Source organism: Drosophila willistoni (assembly GCF_018902025.1).
Source record: "Drosophila willistoni isolate 14030-0811.24 chromosome XL unlocalized genomic scaffold, UCI_dwil_1.1 Seg141, whole genome shotgun sequence".
NCBI classification, from domain to species: Eukaryota; Metazoa; Arthropoda; class Insecta; order Diptera; family Drosophilidae; genus Drosophila; species Drosophila willistoni.
In genome coordinates, this window is record NW_025814052.1 from 11589761 (window position 1) to 11607360 (window position 17600).

The following is a 17600-nucleotide window of genomic DNA, read 5'->3' on the forward strand; positions in this document are numbered from 1 at the left end:
TTAACGCCTTGCAGTCCATTAAATGGAAATTTGTCGCAAACGACGCAGGGGTGTGCACCCCTCTGTCCAGGGGAGTGAAGTGAAGGTGAATAACCAGGGGATGGAAAGGGAAAGGGCAAAGGGGCAGGGGGTCCACTTGAATTGTTTGCAGGAAGGCGCTAAATGGACAGCGGTGTCCCGTTAATTTGATTTAAATATTCATAAACTGCATTAAACTGGCCGCGACAAATGTGCCGAGAACTGGACAAAAATTACCAATTTGAAATTGTCTGCATGAATGAATGGATGGATGGACACTCTCATTGTGGAAAGAAATCCAGGGATTATGGTTGATGGAATGAAATGTGATGCCCACCATTGTTGTCTGTTTTCTAAAATTATGAACTTCAGCCAAATATTAACCAATTGGCTTTGGATAGGAATTTGTAGTTAACATATTTGAAATGGTCAAAAACTGCTTACAAACTCAATTCATATACTAGTTCTGAAGAAAGAATTTTATGGAAATTCTAATAGAAGCTTTTTTGATTGGCTTAGAAAAAACGTCTGTACTTATTTATTTATATTCTGAATTAAGCCGCAATTCCCAATTACTCCCAATTCTAAGGTTAGCTATAGCTGCTAGCCCTTAAGCGAGATTACTTTAGCTTAGTCAACTTCAAATTATATTTACAGATGAGGAGGAGAATTTGAGGATATGAGATGGTGGAAAACATTTATTTAGCAAACAACTGTAATTGAATTTATTCGAATCTTCTTTAAATCGCCTACATTGTATCTGCTCTAAGATTTGCTTTAAATATTTTCAACTTTTAAGTAGATAATATTGACAGATTAACTTTAAAGAACTTTAGTTACTTCACATACTTATACAAAATATACTTATTTTGAATGAAAACTATATAAGGATAATTTATTCGTTATCCACAATCGTTTCCTTTATCCCCGACGGAACTACTTTTAAGTATTGCTTCATCAGGAGGAAACTCCACTATATAACTATATAAAGAGTTCTTAATGAAATGTCATTGCCCATCACAAATATTTTCAAATGAATATTTGAAATAAGAAATGGTCAAAAGGAAATTACAAAATCACTTTGAATAATATGGGTTTTTAAGTTTCATTAAATCAAATTTTTAGTAAATTTGTTTTTCTATACGAAGAAACCAATTTCCACTGAAATGTCTAAAATAAAACTCAGAAATTGTCGTATCGTATATATTCAAAAACCATGTAACTAAATGAACGCTAAACTTCAAATGAAATGAGTGCTCCAAAACAAAAGTAGTTCGTGATATCTGATAAAAGAGTTGAATTAGTAGGTAAACTAAATTAAGTCAAAGGAAATATGAGTTTAAGAGTTCAGCTCTCAATTTAAGTAATTTGATACGAAAAGAAAACGCCATTTAATACTTATTGTCGGTAAGATTTTTGTTAAGATATCGATTTAGTCGACTAGCCGAATTGACTAACTAATAAGACTTTCAACTTCAAATTTAGTTTTAATTTTTAAATTTTAGTTCAAAGTAAGATAACTTGAGAGTTTTCATTAGTCCATTTATTGAAAGTTCTCAAATAATATTCCAATATTGGCTTAGTCGAGAATCTAATGGATCTTGAGTCTATTATATTCTATATTCGTTTCAATTTCATGTTGAAATGTCTCTGATTTGTAGTTTAAATTATTGCAGTCTGCCGATTCTTGAAAATATTTAATAGCCTATTTATGTTAGTTCACATTAAATTTCACCCACATGTTATCTGCCGGGCTTAAAGATACTTTCACTCAAAAACTTGTTCTTCTTCTTTACGCTGTGCTACTTTCTACTTTCATTTTTTGTTTTTTTTTTTTTTGTGGTATTTTGGTTGGTTTTCTTTTTTGCATTAGTTTTGGTTTTTACACACAAAATCGATATAAATTTAACATTCAGCAATGCGTATCTATTTACACACACATCATAAATATTAAATGGCTGACAAGCAGCAAAAAAAAAAACATACACACACACACACACAGAAATGAGAGCGAAAACAAAATAAACAAGTAAAGAAGAGAGAGCAAGAGAGAAAGAAAGGAAGCAAAAACAGAAAAAAAAAGTTTACTTGATTAATTTTTCACACTAATAAAGAATTTATGTGCAAGTGTCAAGCTGCACTGCGGCGCCCCCGTCTCACCCGTCGCCTTTATTCCGCTCCATGCTCGCATGCCAGACAACGTGCAGGTCAAGACTGTGAGAGAGAGAGAGACAGAGAATCCATGAGTTCCGTATTCCTGTTTCTGGTATCTCTGTTAATGGTTGCTGGTTCCCGTCTCGGCTACTTTCTGGGTGACAGAAAGTCTGGGGGGGGGTGGGCGAGTGGTAACTGGCTGGCTGTCGGGTGTGAGTTCATAATTTGATGAATGACTGCGCATATTAATTCATAAATTAATTTGCTGTTTATATTGCGGCTATTTTTATTGCCCATTGGCCCAACATGGCAAATTGTTGCCTACTTTACAGGGCCAATCGACCAAAATACGCACAAACGCACACACACATAGATGTATACCAAATGTGCTTCATGAATTCCACATTAGGCGACATTTGTTACATTTGATACATAAATTTAAAAGTTTTGGCGAATTAAGAAAGTTCAAAATTCGAATGTGATAGTTGTTAAATTCTACTTAGTTACTACTACTAATTTTAGTTCGACTCTTGACAATAATGTACATATGTAGAGTGATCTCTGTGATTCGTAGTAAAAATTAGCTAGTTCATGAGTGTCAGTAATCAAACGCTAGCTCTAGGAATATGATATTGCGAATACTGGCCCCTTTTAGTATGCAATGGGCAAACCAAATCATTCCTTTTACCATTGTTGTTCAGAGTGCTCACACTCAGCCACTCAGCCTGGACTTAATCAATGAACATTTCTCTTTTTCCCCTGTCAAAATCATTCTTAACTATAAATTAATGTTTTTAAATTATAAGTTGATAATCCGATTAAATGCTGCACAGAGAAAATGTTCAAAGTTTGCAAAAATGTTTACTGAAAAATGTCTATAAAAAATAAAAATAAATAAAGTAATAATAATTAATGATTTAATGTAACAGAGACTAAAGCTAACAAAAAGTTGTAAAAATTTCAACCTTTATAAATCGAAAATCTATAACTTTAGAACGGTTACAAGTATGATAGGTGGAGGAGGGAGGGAACACCAATTGAAATGACTTTAAGCCTTTTATTTCATTGCTCAAAGTAGCCCAAAACAATCCCGAAATTTATCGTTTCAAAATCATTTTATTTTTAGAGACTTAAGAACTGCTTTAAATGTGACATAAAAATGTCGAAAAGTTTGAAATAAATTTGGTTGATTTGGTTGAATTGAATGCCTTATTCAAAGTTGATAGTGAAATTTAAAGAAATCAAATTTGGATATGAGGATATCAATAAACGAATATTTAATTGGTAATCTTTGAAACTTTCATTTCATGAGTGCAATTTGTGTGTGTGTGTTTCTCAGTGTTTGCTTGTGTTTTCTGATGATTTTGACATTGTGTAAATGAGAGCACGCATAAAACCTGTCGCTGTCTAGTGTCCTGTCCTGGTACTTGTCTTGTGCTGTCCTGCAAGTTACCATTATGTGCCTGTCTCTGTTTCGTTTCTGTCTGTCCTTTCTACCCACATACATACAAACATACATACATACATACATACATATATACCTAAAGGACTGACTGCAAACAAAAACTGTCGCTGTCACATTATTTGCCTGACGCCCACAATTCGCCACGCCCGTCGACCAAGTTTAAGCGACAACTGCCTCGCATGGTAATGAGTAAAACAAGCTACGGCGGGCAGAGTGCGGCGGGCGAACAAGCGGGAGGTTGGGGGGAGTGCCTGTAAGTGGGTACGACACTGAGGTATATTGAGCAAAAGACATGCATTAAGAATGCACAACATTTTGATTTCCTACAATGGCCGCCACCCGGCTATTGCGGTCTGTCCTAGAGAGCGAGACACGTACACACACACACATACAGTCAAATCAGAGAGCAAGCTCACGCAGAGAGAGAGAGAGAGAGAGAGAGAGCCAGTGAGAGAGTGAGTGGGAGCCTCTCATTCTTATTTCTTCTTACGCCTTTACTTCCAAAATGAGCGAGCAAATTTTATATGGGGGCCATGTGAGTTGCCTCTGCCGCTGCCGCTGCCTCTGCCACTGCCGACGTCTTCATCTCGTCCGGTCCCCCCCTGGCCAATGTTGCAAGTTTCAAGTTTTGTGCGCATCTAAATAATTGATTAACTGAAAAATTCGTGCGAGTTTTCCCTCATTTTTGTGTTTTTTTTTCCCCCCTTTTTGTTTTTGTGTTTTTCTCGTTTACCAACAGCAACATATATGTATAACGATCCGATATATAAAATCGATAAAGACGACGGCAAAAGTCTATGAGAAAGATAAGGCAATCCTAAGAAAACCAAAAACAATAAACCGTGACCATAACCGAAACCGAAACATAAAATATATGATATATGTATATGTTTCTTTGTTTTGATTATTTATTTAAAACTTAAGCCAGTGGCTGGCAATAAAAATCAATATGACAGGGAAAAATACTTCAAAATGATAAACTTCAAAGTTAAAGTTGAAGATGAGGTTAAAGCTCTTAGCTTTTATATATGTACACTAAAAGCGACTAACTTGAAATTCATTGAAAAAAAAAACAAAATAAAGAACATGTCCATCTATATCCTATCCATTTGTATCTATTCCATGTTCTGTCTCGTCTTTTTCAGAGTCGTTTATTAGAAGATGCTTCCCTATTATGCAATTCGTGGTCAGCACGTCAGAATGTAAGTTTAATAACAACAACAATAACAAAAACATCAATTATATATATTTACAATGACTTAGTCTTATTTTGTTATACAAAACAAATTGTTTTGCTTAGCCTACCAACAATTTTTGTGACATTCAATTCTATATTCTAACTGCTATTCTAACAATCGACTCTGTTTCCAATTTCCTTTCTTTCATTTTGTTTTTTGAGATTGCATAAGCGATCTACGAATTGGTACCAAAAACAAAAAAGAAAACAAAATCAATCTAATACATATATATACCTACCATATATCATTTCAATTCGATTTCAAATTTTCGTTGATATTTCGGGGTTATTTGGGTAGTTTTAAAAAAATACCTCAATCAACAACAACAACAACAAAAACCTAAAAAACAAGTTCATTTCAATTTCAAAATTATGAAATATTGGCCTGAAATTTCATCATATGAAAATATTTAACCTTTGCGTTATATCTGTGTATTTATATAGGTAATATTAATTATTTGTTTTTCTATCTTCTTCACAGGGTGATATTTTTGCGGGTATCAACGATGGCATACTTAGCAGAGCGGAAGCTCTGGCCGCCGTTGATATACAGAAACATCAAGCCCAGCATGTACATAGCCAAATGCCCTCCCAAATTAAGCACGATGTGATGTACCATCATCATACAATGAGTGGGCCCCCGCAACGTCCATTACAGGTGAGTTACACAAATCTCCAAATTATTCTTGTAAGCCGAAACGAACATTAAGAGAGACTTATCAAAGAAACTACGATTGACTTTAAGCCGTTTGTCCTGGCAGAATTTCTTACGGGAACTCTAAATCTATTTAAGTCAGGAATACCTTCAGACATTCTTCTGTAGTTTCATGGTTACACTTATAGCTATTCTTACTGGACTGTGAAATGGGGGAAACTTTGCATTTGCAACACATTGAACTTCCCAAACATTTTGATCAGGATATTTTATTAGGAAAACTAGAAAATGTAAATAATGAATTGTGTGTAGTTTCTTGTTGTTACTCAAAAGTATACTTACCTACATCAATTTTCTATGTTATTCTTCCAAGTCAATCGTTTAGCGACGGCAATAACTTCCATGAGTTTCTTGATAGCATTTTGACTATGATGTTTCCATTCGTTTCTTGATATATTCTTGATTTTAATATTTCCATTCATTTCTTGATGGAAGTGAATCTGACATTTCAATTGGCTTTAAGTTTAATGAATAACAAAGTTAATAGGCAACACACATTGTTTTCATAGTGAAAGATTTTAGAATTAGTTCAACAGTGGACGATGGAATGGATGGTCCATCCATGGATAGAATAGTGGATGGAGTTGTATGTAGAAGAGGACTTTGATGTCAAATAAAACAAGAATAAAGACGACAAATTGCTTATGGAAATAGTGGAAGCATTTCTTGCCCTCTTCGACTTAAACATAATGCGATGAGTCTTCCTCTTGAAAGAGTCCTTAAGATACTTCAGCAACTGCTTTACGAAATTATTGTCATTAGCGATGAGGAACGTCTTAACCTTAAACATCCTCTTTAGCTTAATTTTAAACTACTTTCTTGGAGGACTCAAATGGGGTTATCTATCGGATAACCAGAACAAAGACGAATGGTTTCTTGTTTTTGTAGCCAGCGATTTCTTAAGTTCTTTCTATCATTTTGAAATGGTTCTTCTAAAATTGATTATTGTTTTTTTTTCCCCACTTCATTCGCATCAGAATGTGATTATTATTGAAGAACAATAAAAACTAGAATAACCCTTCATGATATAACATAAATTTGAAATTTGTTACGGTCCGGATGTCTGAATTTTGTCATAATTGATTTGATCTTACTACTAGGTTGTGTGTGTGTGTGTGTGTGTCGTTAAGGTTATGGCATATTAACTGCCTTATGCCACATTTTATGACTGTCATTTTGTTTGTCTATAACAAGAAACTTTAGCTTTGGCCTCAGTTTCAGTTGTAATTTGATTTCTATGGGACATAAAGGCGATTTCCAATTTTTTGTCGATTTTTTGTGGTCATATGCGTGTCCCACACGCACATACAGAATGTGTGTGTGTGTGAGAGAGGGAGCGAGATCAGGGGCAGAGGCCTTCGCGCTGTTAATTTGAAATGTTTCTTTAATAAAATTAAAATTGTGACGTGTAAGCCTTCTGGGAACGGGCCACGTGACGGTCGTTTGCCAGGTAAGCACATCATGATTCGTGTCGTTAATTGTATTGTACTTCAATTTCGTGGCAATACGCAGGACTTGGGCGTTCCACAAGCGGGTCGACAGTGGCAGCAGCAGCAGGTCGGCTTCACCTTCCTTTCCAATCCGCGTGGTGGGCACAAGTGGCATTATGTGTCTCTTTGGTGTTGGTGCCGGTGCCGGTGCTGGTCCTGAATCATTGGTGGTTGGAACTCTATTAGAAGTTGATTGTAATCAAATTACATAAGCAACCTGTTTCAGTTCTTCGTGTTGTTGTATGTTTTTATGTATATATGTATATCTAACCTCGAGGCTAGTTGTATGTAGTTGTTGTAATGCCACTTGTTTTCGGCACAATCGAGCATGACGAGCAAACCAAGTGGCGCACACCACACCACACACTGTCCACGCGCCATTGCCGCCGGTGGTTGATGCGGTGATTCCCATTCCCAATCACTCTAACTCTACCAGGTCGTCTCGTTCCCATTCCCACTCCCATTCCCATAGTCCCCTCGCAGCACTTCTCAGAGCGTGTGTGTGTGTACCGACTTTAATTTTCAGCAAAAAATAACATGGGCTGAGAGGGTGAGGGGTTAGCATTTGGTTTAGATTTCAATTGTCTCAGGTGCCACAACCCGCTCAATCAACCTTCAAGACATAACCAACCTTGTTGCCTATCCCAAGATTTGCCTTCACACATCCATCTAGCATTACATAAATCATTTTCAACATTTCTTAAAACCTAATCTCCATCCTTTAATTAAGACTCATTGAATTAGATAAAGAAAATCAAATTTAATTTCAATTTTTGTTTCCAAAAAATCGTTTGGATAATGTGTTTTTTTGTTTTTATTCTACATATCTTTAAATTCGCATGGTTGAAAAAATAATCATAAATTATTCATACCATCGAATTCATGCACAAATGTTTTATATTGTTCTCAGCATATTAAATTTTAATTCGGTAAGGTGAATCGTTTATGCATTCCAGAAAAGAAAGAAAAACGTGATGCCAAGTTCTTGACCTGTTTTCAAGAGCCTTTTGTTCTAAATAATTTATGAAAAATTATAAAATAAATTAAACGTATTTGCGATTTTTATACCAGACCTAAACATTTTGAGACAAACTTCGAGAGGAGAATATTTGTAGGTCTTAGATCATAGCGAAAAAGCGACAGGAACGCTCGCAAATATCACTTGATCTTCGTAAGGACGAATAGAGATGGCACGAAGTAGAGACGGGAATCACAAGGGAATGAAGGAAATGAAGGGAATCACAAACATAGAAAACCCTTGCTATCATATTCTCTTCCACGTTAAAGCTGAGAAATTTACATGTATTTACTGTCGCTTTTTCGTTACAAAGAGTTTCGAATTGCAACAATCTTAACGAATAGACACACACAAATTAGCATTAGTTAGCATAGCCAACTGTGTAAAGCATATATATTCTTGTTCACTATGATCGCCCCACTATATCATCTGACGGCCTTTTGGGGAAGACCATTTTCCAACGTCTACTGCGTTTTAAATGATCTCTTACTCTACACAAAAAGTGTTAAACTGCAGCTTTGAATAACATTTAAGTTATATTTGAATCGATAAACAATAATCTAAAACTTAATTTATGTATATATACAAAGGAGAGTATGTTTGCCTCTGAAAACTTGAATCAATATTTGCGGTTTGTCGTTAGCCAAAGTCCCATTCTGACACCATTTCCGATTGGGAGTTTTAACATGTGCCAAACACGGTGGTCATTCATCCAGCCAACCAACCACACGTCAAATCTCACATCAAATATTCGGTTTTTGCACTGGGAATGACCTAGTATTTGGGCACCTGTTCAAATAGGCAGACAAAAAAAAAACAAAAAAGGGATAATTAAAACATTTATAAAATTTTCGTTAACGTAATAGCAAAATCAATTTTAGTTTCAAGTGTCAAGTGAACTTTTGGGCAAGTGTCTTTATATACGAATGTTTTTGAATATTATTTATGTGATTCGAATAGTCATTAATGATCATAAATGACTAATTTGATACCACGATTCCTCTCGTTCTCTCTTTATTTCATCATGTCTGTATATATACTTACATAGCTCAGCAATTTTTATTCCGATTAGAGTCGAAGGCCTTGTAAGCTAGTAGTCATCGTTATACCATGCACCCATAGGGTGAAATGGTATATTAAAGTCGCCAAAATGTATGTAAGGGGCAGAAGGAAGCATCTCCGACCCCACAAAGTATATATCTTCTTGATCAGGATCAACAACCGAGTCGATCTAGCCATGTCCGTCTGTCCGTATGAACACGCAGATCTCGGAGACTATAAGAGCTAGAGCCACCAAGTTTGGTATGTAGACTAGTGTGGTATGTAAATACATAGAGTTAATTGGAATTTTAATATGTTGCCACGCCCACTTACGCCTCCATAATTTAGAAAAAACCGATTGGCTCTTGCAATTTTTTGACCATCGCGATCAAATTTGGCAGACTAATAAATCTTATCTATTTCTATCAAACTACCAAATTTGATTGAAATCGGACTAGAAGCATACAAAATATACGTATGAACGTATTTTGCTACGCGATCCATAAGGGCAGAATTGGCCGTTGGCTAGTTGCGGCGCTAGAGTGCTCGTGTGTTTGTAGAGTGAACGAGATAGCATGTGTAAACAATTTAATATACATACATACATTTGGTTTTCGAAATTTTAAATATTTGTTTCACCTGGTGTATGGTATACCCAAGTCGGCGAGACGACTTACTTACTTCATTTTTTGTTTAGGTCTAGTATTTAATACTTTATCTAAAATTGTGTCTAAATAATAAATAAATATAATAATAAATATATATAATATAAATAAATAATTCCGATTATATTGACATTTTGCTGATTGATTAGAAGAAGAAGAAAGATAATATTTAGTCAAAGATCAATCTCCTTTATCCAATTCGGTCGCAAAAAATGCGGGCGAAAAAGAAAATCCAGAATAGAATACGATTTTAGCTCTTTCGATTTAAGATAGTGAGGTAAGGTAGATTTATTCGAATCATGTCTTTCACATATTTCCAGCTAACTCCGGAGAACAATAATTTCAATATAAACGAATTACTTTAGTTATTGTTATTATTATTATTCCCCATGAACAGTAGATATTAATGATAAACATACGACAAATCGTGGTAAATTTCCCCCGCATCGCCCCCACAAACACATCAAGTTTCAGTTGAATGAAAAAGGGTAAAATTTAAAGCTCAGAAAATGTTCATTCCATTCCATTTGATGGGCTGTCAGGTAGTTTTTTTTTTGTTTTTGTTTTGGGTAACATGTGTCATAATCGTAATGCGTAAAATTCCCCCCAAAAGACAACAACAACAACAACAACAACAATGACAAGCACAACATTATAAAACTCATTAAATTAAACTAATTTACGAGCTACAACTCCTTCACTCCCCCATTTGCGAGTTTTGTGAGCGGTTTTGCGAGCATATGAAATAGCAATTATGAGGCAAGAGGCAATTGCAATAAAAGGCAACATCAAGTCTACATCAGAGCTACAGACCAAAAGGGTAAATAGCACCAACAACAACAACATCAGCGAGTAAATATAATGCTAATTAAAATAATCATATCCATCATAAAGTAAGACTCAAACATTCTCAGATCTAGCCGGTTGTTGGTGGTGGTGAGTTTTCATTTTCAGTTTCATTTTCAGTTTCAGTTTCATGTTTTTCATGTTTGTACATTTGTAACAATTACCGAAAGGAAAATGTACATTATCAATTTATCCCAACTGTGCAGAATGCAAGAGGGTAAGAGGGTTGGGCAGGAGTAGACTGTGGACTGGCCACTTTGCAGGCATTTATCACAGATTTTTTCGTTGCTTAGACTCAAGGCCAGACTCAGGCCAGTACCCGCCTCCCCCTTCCGCCATCGTGCTAAACTTTGTAGGAAGGAAATAACAAAAAATTTTGTTGGTACACTTAATTCAATTTAAATTACACTTTCATATTTCCGGTTAGAGAGGGCCACGACAACAACAACAACAACAACAACATATCTAAAGCGGCAAATTGTGGGGTGAAGAGTGGGTGGGGCTATCCATTAGTATTTGCAACATATGGCTCAATTTCCCTCAAATCATTTTCCAGCTAGACCAAACTATACACGCACACGAACGGTTCGCCCCGCAGGACCGCAGGACTCGAGCGTAATTTGTAGCCCATGGGCTGTCTCTGTATCTGTTCAAAATGGTGTGGGGGGAGGGGGGGGGGGAGAGCAACGAAACAGGGGCAACCACAAGTGGTTTATCATATTGAAATTCATTTAGTGCACCTGTTTGATTTTTACCAACTTCCTTCCTTCCTTCCTTCCTTCCGTAGTTTCTCCCTCCGACCTTCCGTCGTTACGTCCTGCCTTTCCTTTCGTGTTGTGGTCGCGGTTCGGGCATACCTACATATTGTTTTGTAAATATCGTTAACTTTCCATTGCCGTTGTCGCCACTCTACACGCAATCAAATTCCACTTAGTGGAACTGATGTTGAGCATGGAACCGCTCCAGTTAGGCATTAGTTAGTTTAGTTTGCTTAACGTACAATGACAAATATTTGCCATAGACAAAAAAGGACAAGCCTAAGACAACCAAAAAGTCCACAAACGTTCAAAGAATCCCATCCGGGGAATCAGGAATTACTACCCAACTTCAACCACATGGATTGATCATTTATCCAACTTGAAAAACAGAGACGAAAGAGTTTCAACATGTTTTGTTTTTAATATTCAAAAAGTCTTTCAAATTTGTCGCAAAATATTAACAATAGAGTTTTTGTCTCTAAAATTTAGTCAATCCATAATTTTGGGAGTTGTGAGACACTATTTTTTGGAATGTCTCACAATTTTTTTAGGCGTATTTGAAAATATATATATATATTGAAATATTTTGCAATTGCATTTTGCATTTTGATAAAAACTTTAAAAGTGTTTTATGATTTTTGGTATTTATTTTGTACATTTTGTGTTTACCACACCGCAAAGTATGCTACAAAACGTTCAAGTTGTGCACTTTTTGAACATAAAAATCTTGTACCAAGTTTTCAGAATACTTATTTATACTTTACATTTCAAGAAAAACCAAGGTTAAGATGATTCAAAAAAGCTTCTAAAACATTTTCCAACTCAAAAGGAAAGGAATATAACATTTTGGTTTCTCCTTTACAACAAATTTGCCAAAGAAAGTCCAAGTCTCTAAGTCTAATCAAAATTGAGCAACTTTCTTTTCATTGATGAGAGCAAATTCGTTTGATTCAATTAACGCCCCGTTTTTTGTGGTTCATTCACCTGGTGTGGTTCCTGGGCCTAGTCGGTGTTAACAATTACTGTATTATTTATTGCCCAATGATTGACATGATTAAATGTGTAACCATATTTGATGTAACACACACACACACACACACACACATACATAAAATATAGACAGTTATAAAATATACAGCACATTATGATTACTAATGCATTAACTTTAGTAGCCCTTAGTGTTGCCTCTTTTTGTTCGATTTGTGTTAACGCCCCAGGTAAAAGTTGAACAGTTTTATTTCTATCTATTTCTCTCTTTTATTTTGTGTTGTGTCCTTTTATTTTGTCGTTTTGTGCAGAAAGCTTTGTGTCATCTAGTGACAATTTAATGCCCATTGTTCTTGGTTGCTGTAGTCATTGGCGCTACCTTTCGTTGATTTTATTTATTTATTTATTTAGTTTTCTCTCTGTTTTGTTTTTTTGTTTTTGTCCCCCATCAATTATTTAGGTTTGTCTCTCTGTGTGTGTGTGTGACCGACCCCTTGTTCTTTGCTCTTTTCTTTTGCCTTCATTCCATTGCGGGACAATTGACGCTGGCAAAGACAAAGTCTGGTCCTTTTGGTTAGACCGACCCAACCATGACACATCAATATCGAGGCTAGCCATGCCCACACACCATTCTGGCGGAAGACTGCGGGGTAGGGGGTGCACAGTTAAACGTTTTTACAATTATTTTACGAGCTCTTCTACTACGCACAACTACAAATTGCACTTTCACCGTTTCGTTCCATGAATATTTGAGAGTGCATGCAAAATGCATTTGGAATGTAATTCAAATCGAGTTTGTAGTTTCAAATTGAATTCCCTCTCTCTCTCCCTCTTAAGCATCGAACACCAACAACTTATGTACTTTAAGTGAGACTTTTCAAACTTTCATTGCGAAACGTAGCAAGGAGCTTACAGGAGGTTGACATATGCACATAAGTGGGCTAAAGTAAAACTTTTTACTTTCTTGATTTGCCAATTCCAACTTGCAAGTCAACCTGAAAAATGGAGAGGGTGAAACGTTTCATTGTCTTTCGATAAGTTATCCTTAAAGGTTGTTAGTGGATCACATTAATCGATAGACGATAATAAAGCAATCATGTGTGTGCTTAACGAGGCTTGAAACTGAGCCAAGCTTTGGTTTAATCAGTTTGTATGCTAATATATAAAATTTCATATATGTATGTACATATATTTTGGGTGCCCAATGTGGGGCAGGACATAGACACATTCCACACATCTGCCGAATCTAATCTAATCTGCCCCACCTTCGCATCCCCTTCCACCCGTTTTGTGTTAATGGAAAACCTTTTTCAACACCCAGGTTAACCTGCTTAAAATGCACATCAACGCATCACTTGACCCAGAATGGACGATGCCAACCCCTCGCAAAACTAAGAGAGAGAGAAAACTCTGACATATGTAAAAAATTTTCAAAAAACAAAAAACAAAAAAAAACACCGAAATGGCCAACAATGAAAAACAACTTGGAAAATTATCAGGCGGGCATCAAAACACCATTAGATCAAAAACCGCCCTCTCTCTCCCCCCCCCCCCCCCCCCCCCCCCCCCCTCCCCCTTCCATTGCTTCCTCTTCTTGTACAACGAAATATGTTTTTGAAACATTTTTCAATAAGGTTGTTATTTACTTTACACCAAAGTGAGCATCAAATTGATCGTATTAATGGCCATAACTAGTTTATCCCGCCCATCTTATCAATTCAGGGGGATTATACGCAGATTTCCATTACGAAAACAACAAATGGCATGGGCAAAGGGCACAGAGCAGGGGGATGACTCAACTCGAAAGAAGGGAACACTACGAAACATTAATGCAATTTCAATGAGGTCCCCTTCTGTTACTCTGCGTTGAATTGGGACTGGTTTGGTTTGGTTTGGTCAAAGCTTTGCCGAAACATTGAAACACTCTTTTTCGATTTGTAGTCCCCGTCTTCGTCTCTCCGTCTCTCCGTCTCTTACCCCACTCCACCTCACATTGTTGTTTGATCCGCTTGTATTATTCGTTTTTTTTTTTTTTTTGTGTTTTGTGTTTTATATGCCCAGAATGGGCATACAATTTGTTGTTTTTACCTTCAGAGGGTTGGGCCGAACTCCCACAGGAATTCCCAGGCAATATAACTGAAAGCAAAAATGAAGATAACAGTCAACGCGCGGCAAGTGCAAATCCACCCGTCCATTTAACAACTTGTACTCCATCCTTCCATGCCACCAGCCACCAGCCACCTGCCACTCTGTGCCCCGTACTCCCCCGGCCAATCTCTTCCTCCCTCCCACTCGGTGTCTTGTACCTTTTTTGCCTAACCAACTAACTGCCTTGACGGTGCTTCGGTGGTTGGGTAGATGGCTCGATGGGTCGATGGTTAGCTGAATGTTTGGGTGGCTGGCTGGGTGATTGGGCCTGGCCTCACTCTCACTCTTACTGCCACTCCCACTCCCACTCCCTCTCTCTCTCTCTCTGTCTTTCTTTCTTTGTTTGATGCTTGTAAAGACCACTTTACCCGCTATAATAAAAATAAATCATAATATTTTGCTCTCCCTTCCGCACAATTGTCGCGTGTTGTAAGTGCAGTCGTCTCGATTGTACAGTGTCCCAAGATCTAATGGAAAATGCACCAACATTTCTGAAAAGATTAAGTCTCTAGAATAATTAGATAGCTGATTTTAGAATTTCAAAAAAGACAAAAATGCTTTGTTTTGATTTCTTGTTCTTCTTCTGTGTTATAACTTGGAGATGGTACACTTATGATAGTCAACAAATAAATAAGCTCATCTATTTATCATCACTAGTCAGAATTTGTTTTTTTCGGTTAATCTAGAGTAGTAAGCAGAGATTTTTGAATCATCAAAAAAGAACCAAAAAAAATCTACAAAAAAAAGGAAAAAATATACAAAAATATAAAAAAAAAAAAAATTATCGAACAAAATTCAACTTTCTTTCTTTCCGCATTGTGCTCTCAAATTCCATCTTCATTTGTTCCCATATGCATACATAGTACATGTATGTATGTATATAATATATACATATTATATATGTGGTAGGCCAAGATCATCCGCAAACATATACATTGATAACTAGCGAATCGATTGACCCCCAAATGGAAACAAATGCAGCAACATTGAAGTTATCGCCAGAAGAGGTAAATACAGCACACAATTTTCATAGGACTCCAAAGCACAGTGGTACGAAAACGAAACTTACCTGATGCTGTTGCTTGCTTGCCCACTTTCCCGCTACCAACTACACCTTCTTCTTCGTCATGCTTATCTCCTCGTATTGCCGCTGTCGTCGTCTCTGTAGCTGGAGGTTGTAACCCCGGATAATGTACTTAATGCATCTACATATTAATGTCGCCCGACACACAAAAATCTAACCTACGGCCGGAGAGCGAGCAACCCTCGCTGCTGTAGTAGCTGTTGCACGTAGTCGAAAAGTCCTTGCCATGGAATAGTGTGTGTGTGTGTGCTTCGCAAAGGTATATGCATGTGTATGTGTGTTTTTCTATTACTCGGCCGTGCTGTAATCCCTTGTGTCCGCTACCTCCACCTCTTACTCTCCGGCATGTCGCTTCTGTGTCGTCATCATCCTTGCAACCTTACGTTGTGCTTTTTGCTTCCTTATACTACTTAGTTGCGTGTATCTCTGTGTGTGTGTGTGTGTGTGTGTCTCCCCTTGTTGTTTTTATTGCACGGACTTAGAACGAGGTTTGCTGCCGTGTGATTGCCACTCGCTGGTGCCGCAGTCGGGTGCACTTGTTCGCTTGTGTCCCCTCCCCCTGGTTATATTGATATGTCTCCCAGTAGAGCTGGAAAAAAAACAAAAAAAAAACACACAGCCGTCGCCGGTAGCACACAGTTAAGCTGGGACCGCAATGTGTAAAAAATTACGAGCTACAAAAAAAAAAAAAAAAAAAAAAGAAACACAGAACGAAAAGGAGGGAGAAATGAGAGAACACACGGCAGCAACAAGGGGGCAGGACGGGAACAAGGTCCACATTGGCAGGTGGTTGCTTTTCCTACCACGCATGATGAGCCAACAACAATATGTTCATGTTAACCCTGAAATTTCGTGTGTGTGTGTGTGTGTGTGTGTGTGGGTAGCCACTTTTAGAACCGACATACACTTGAAAGAAAATAATCGCATCAGACTTAACGGAGAATGAACCACTTCAGGAATATATAATTTCTCTCCGTCTCCCTCTCACTCGGGTTTTCCTTTCCTCTTGTTAGTTAACCTTGAGCTTGAGTGGTGCCACTATAATCCCACAGCTGATTGGAACAGCTGATTAGCGCAATTTAATAGGAAAGTTAGAAAAACGAATTCTTAACCCTATAACACTAAATACGAAATCAGTTCTTACTTTACAACAAATCTTTATAGATAGAGTTTCAAGTATCCCTAAAAAGGACCACTCGAAATGCTTTAGTGTACCAAATTCCAAATTCATCGTAAGATTTTAGCAATAATTATTCTTGTATTCTTGTCCCATAAAACAAGAAGCTATGAGAACTGAAAGTATTCGATAATAATCAGGCATAGCGACATATCTCCGACGACATATCTCCGCCCAGTACATTTTTCTGGCGGAGATATGTCGCAATTTTAACGGCGGAGATATGTCTTTGTAAAACGACATATCATCGCCGGTGATCTGCGCGGAGATATGTCGTTTCAAAACGTCATATCTCCGCCGTTAGAAAAATGACATATCTCCGCGCGAAATTATGTCGTTTCAGAACGACAAATATTCCTAATCTAAATAACTAAACAACAGAATCGTTGAAATATATTACAATATGATTTAAACCAGGAAAGTATTTAGGGTATAGACATAATAGAGAAGAAACTGTAAAGTTTTCTCGGCTATACGAAGACTGTCTCCTGCACGGAGTCTTAAGTTTCAAGTTCCCTAGACATAACGAGTCAAATTGTGAAAAGATCTATAAGTAAGACAGCTTTAAGTTAATAAAAAGGATCTTGAGCAAGGACTAAGACTTGAAAGACTTCAAATAAAGAGATTTACTTTAATATAGATAATAGATGATTTACTTTAGTTAATTTATCTGAAGTACATTCAATATTCAAAGGTACAAACATTTATTGTGCGCAGTGTAGAATATCAAAGGGTGAGTGGGGAAGGGTATTGGGGGGGAGGAAGTGTTCTTAGTAGACTTTCGACTAGCTCAAAAG

The 17600-nt window shown here is 36.9% G+C and overlaps 1 protein-coding gene across 4 annotated transcripts in view; it reads left to right on the plus strand.

Moving 5' to 3' along the window:
• Window positions 1-17600, plus strand: part of LOC6641091 (serine/threonine-protein phosphatase alpha-3 isoform) — a 35068-nt gene that overhangs the window by 5318 nt on the left and 12150 nt on the right. For 2 of the 4 annotated variants that reach the window (XM_023175326.2, XM_002064120.4), the window contains exons 2-3: window positions 4783-4839; window positions 5356-5532. In XM_023175326.2, the coding sequence (XP_023031094.1) occupies window positions 4783-4839; window positions 5356-5532 (234 nt within the window). Of the gene's footprint in view, window positions 1-4782; window positions 4840-5355; window positions 5533-15331; window positions 15550-17600 lie in introns of those variants that run through there. The other 2 variants (XM_047011303.1, XM_002064119.4) reach the window with 1 other exon arrangement.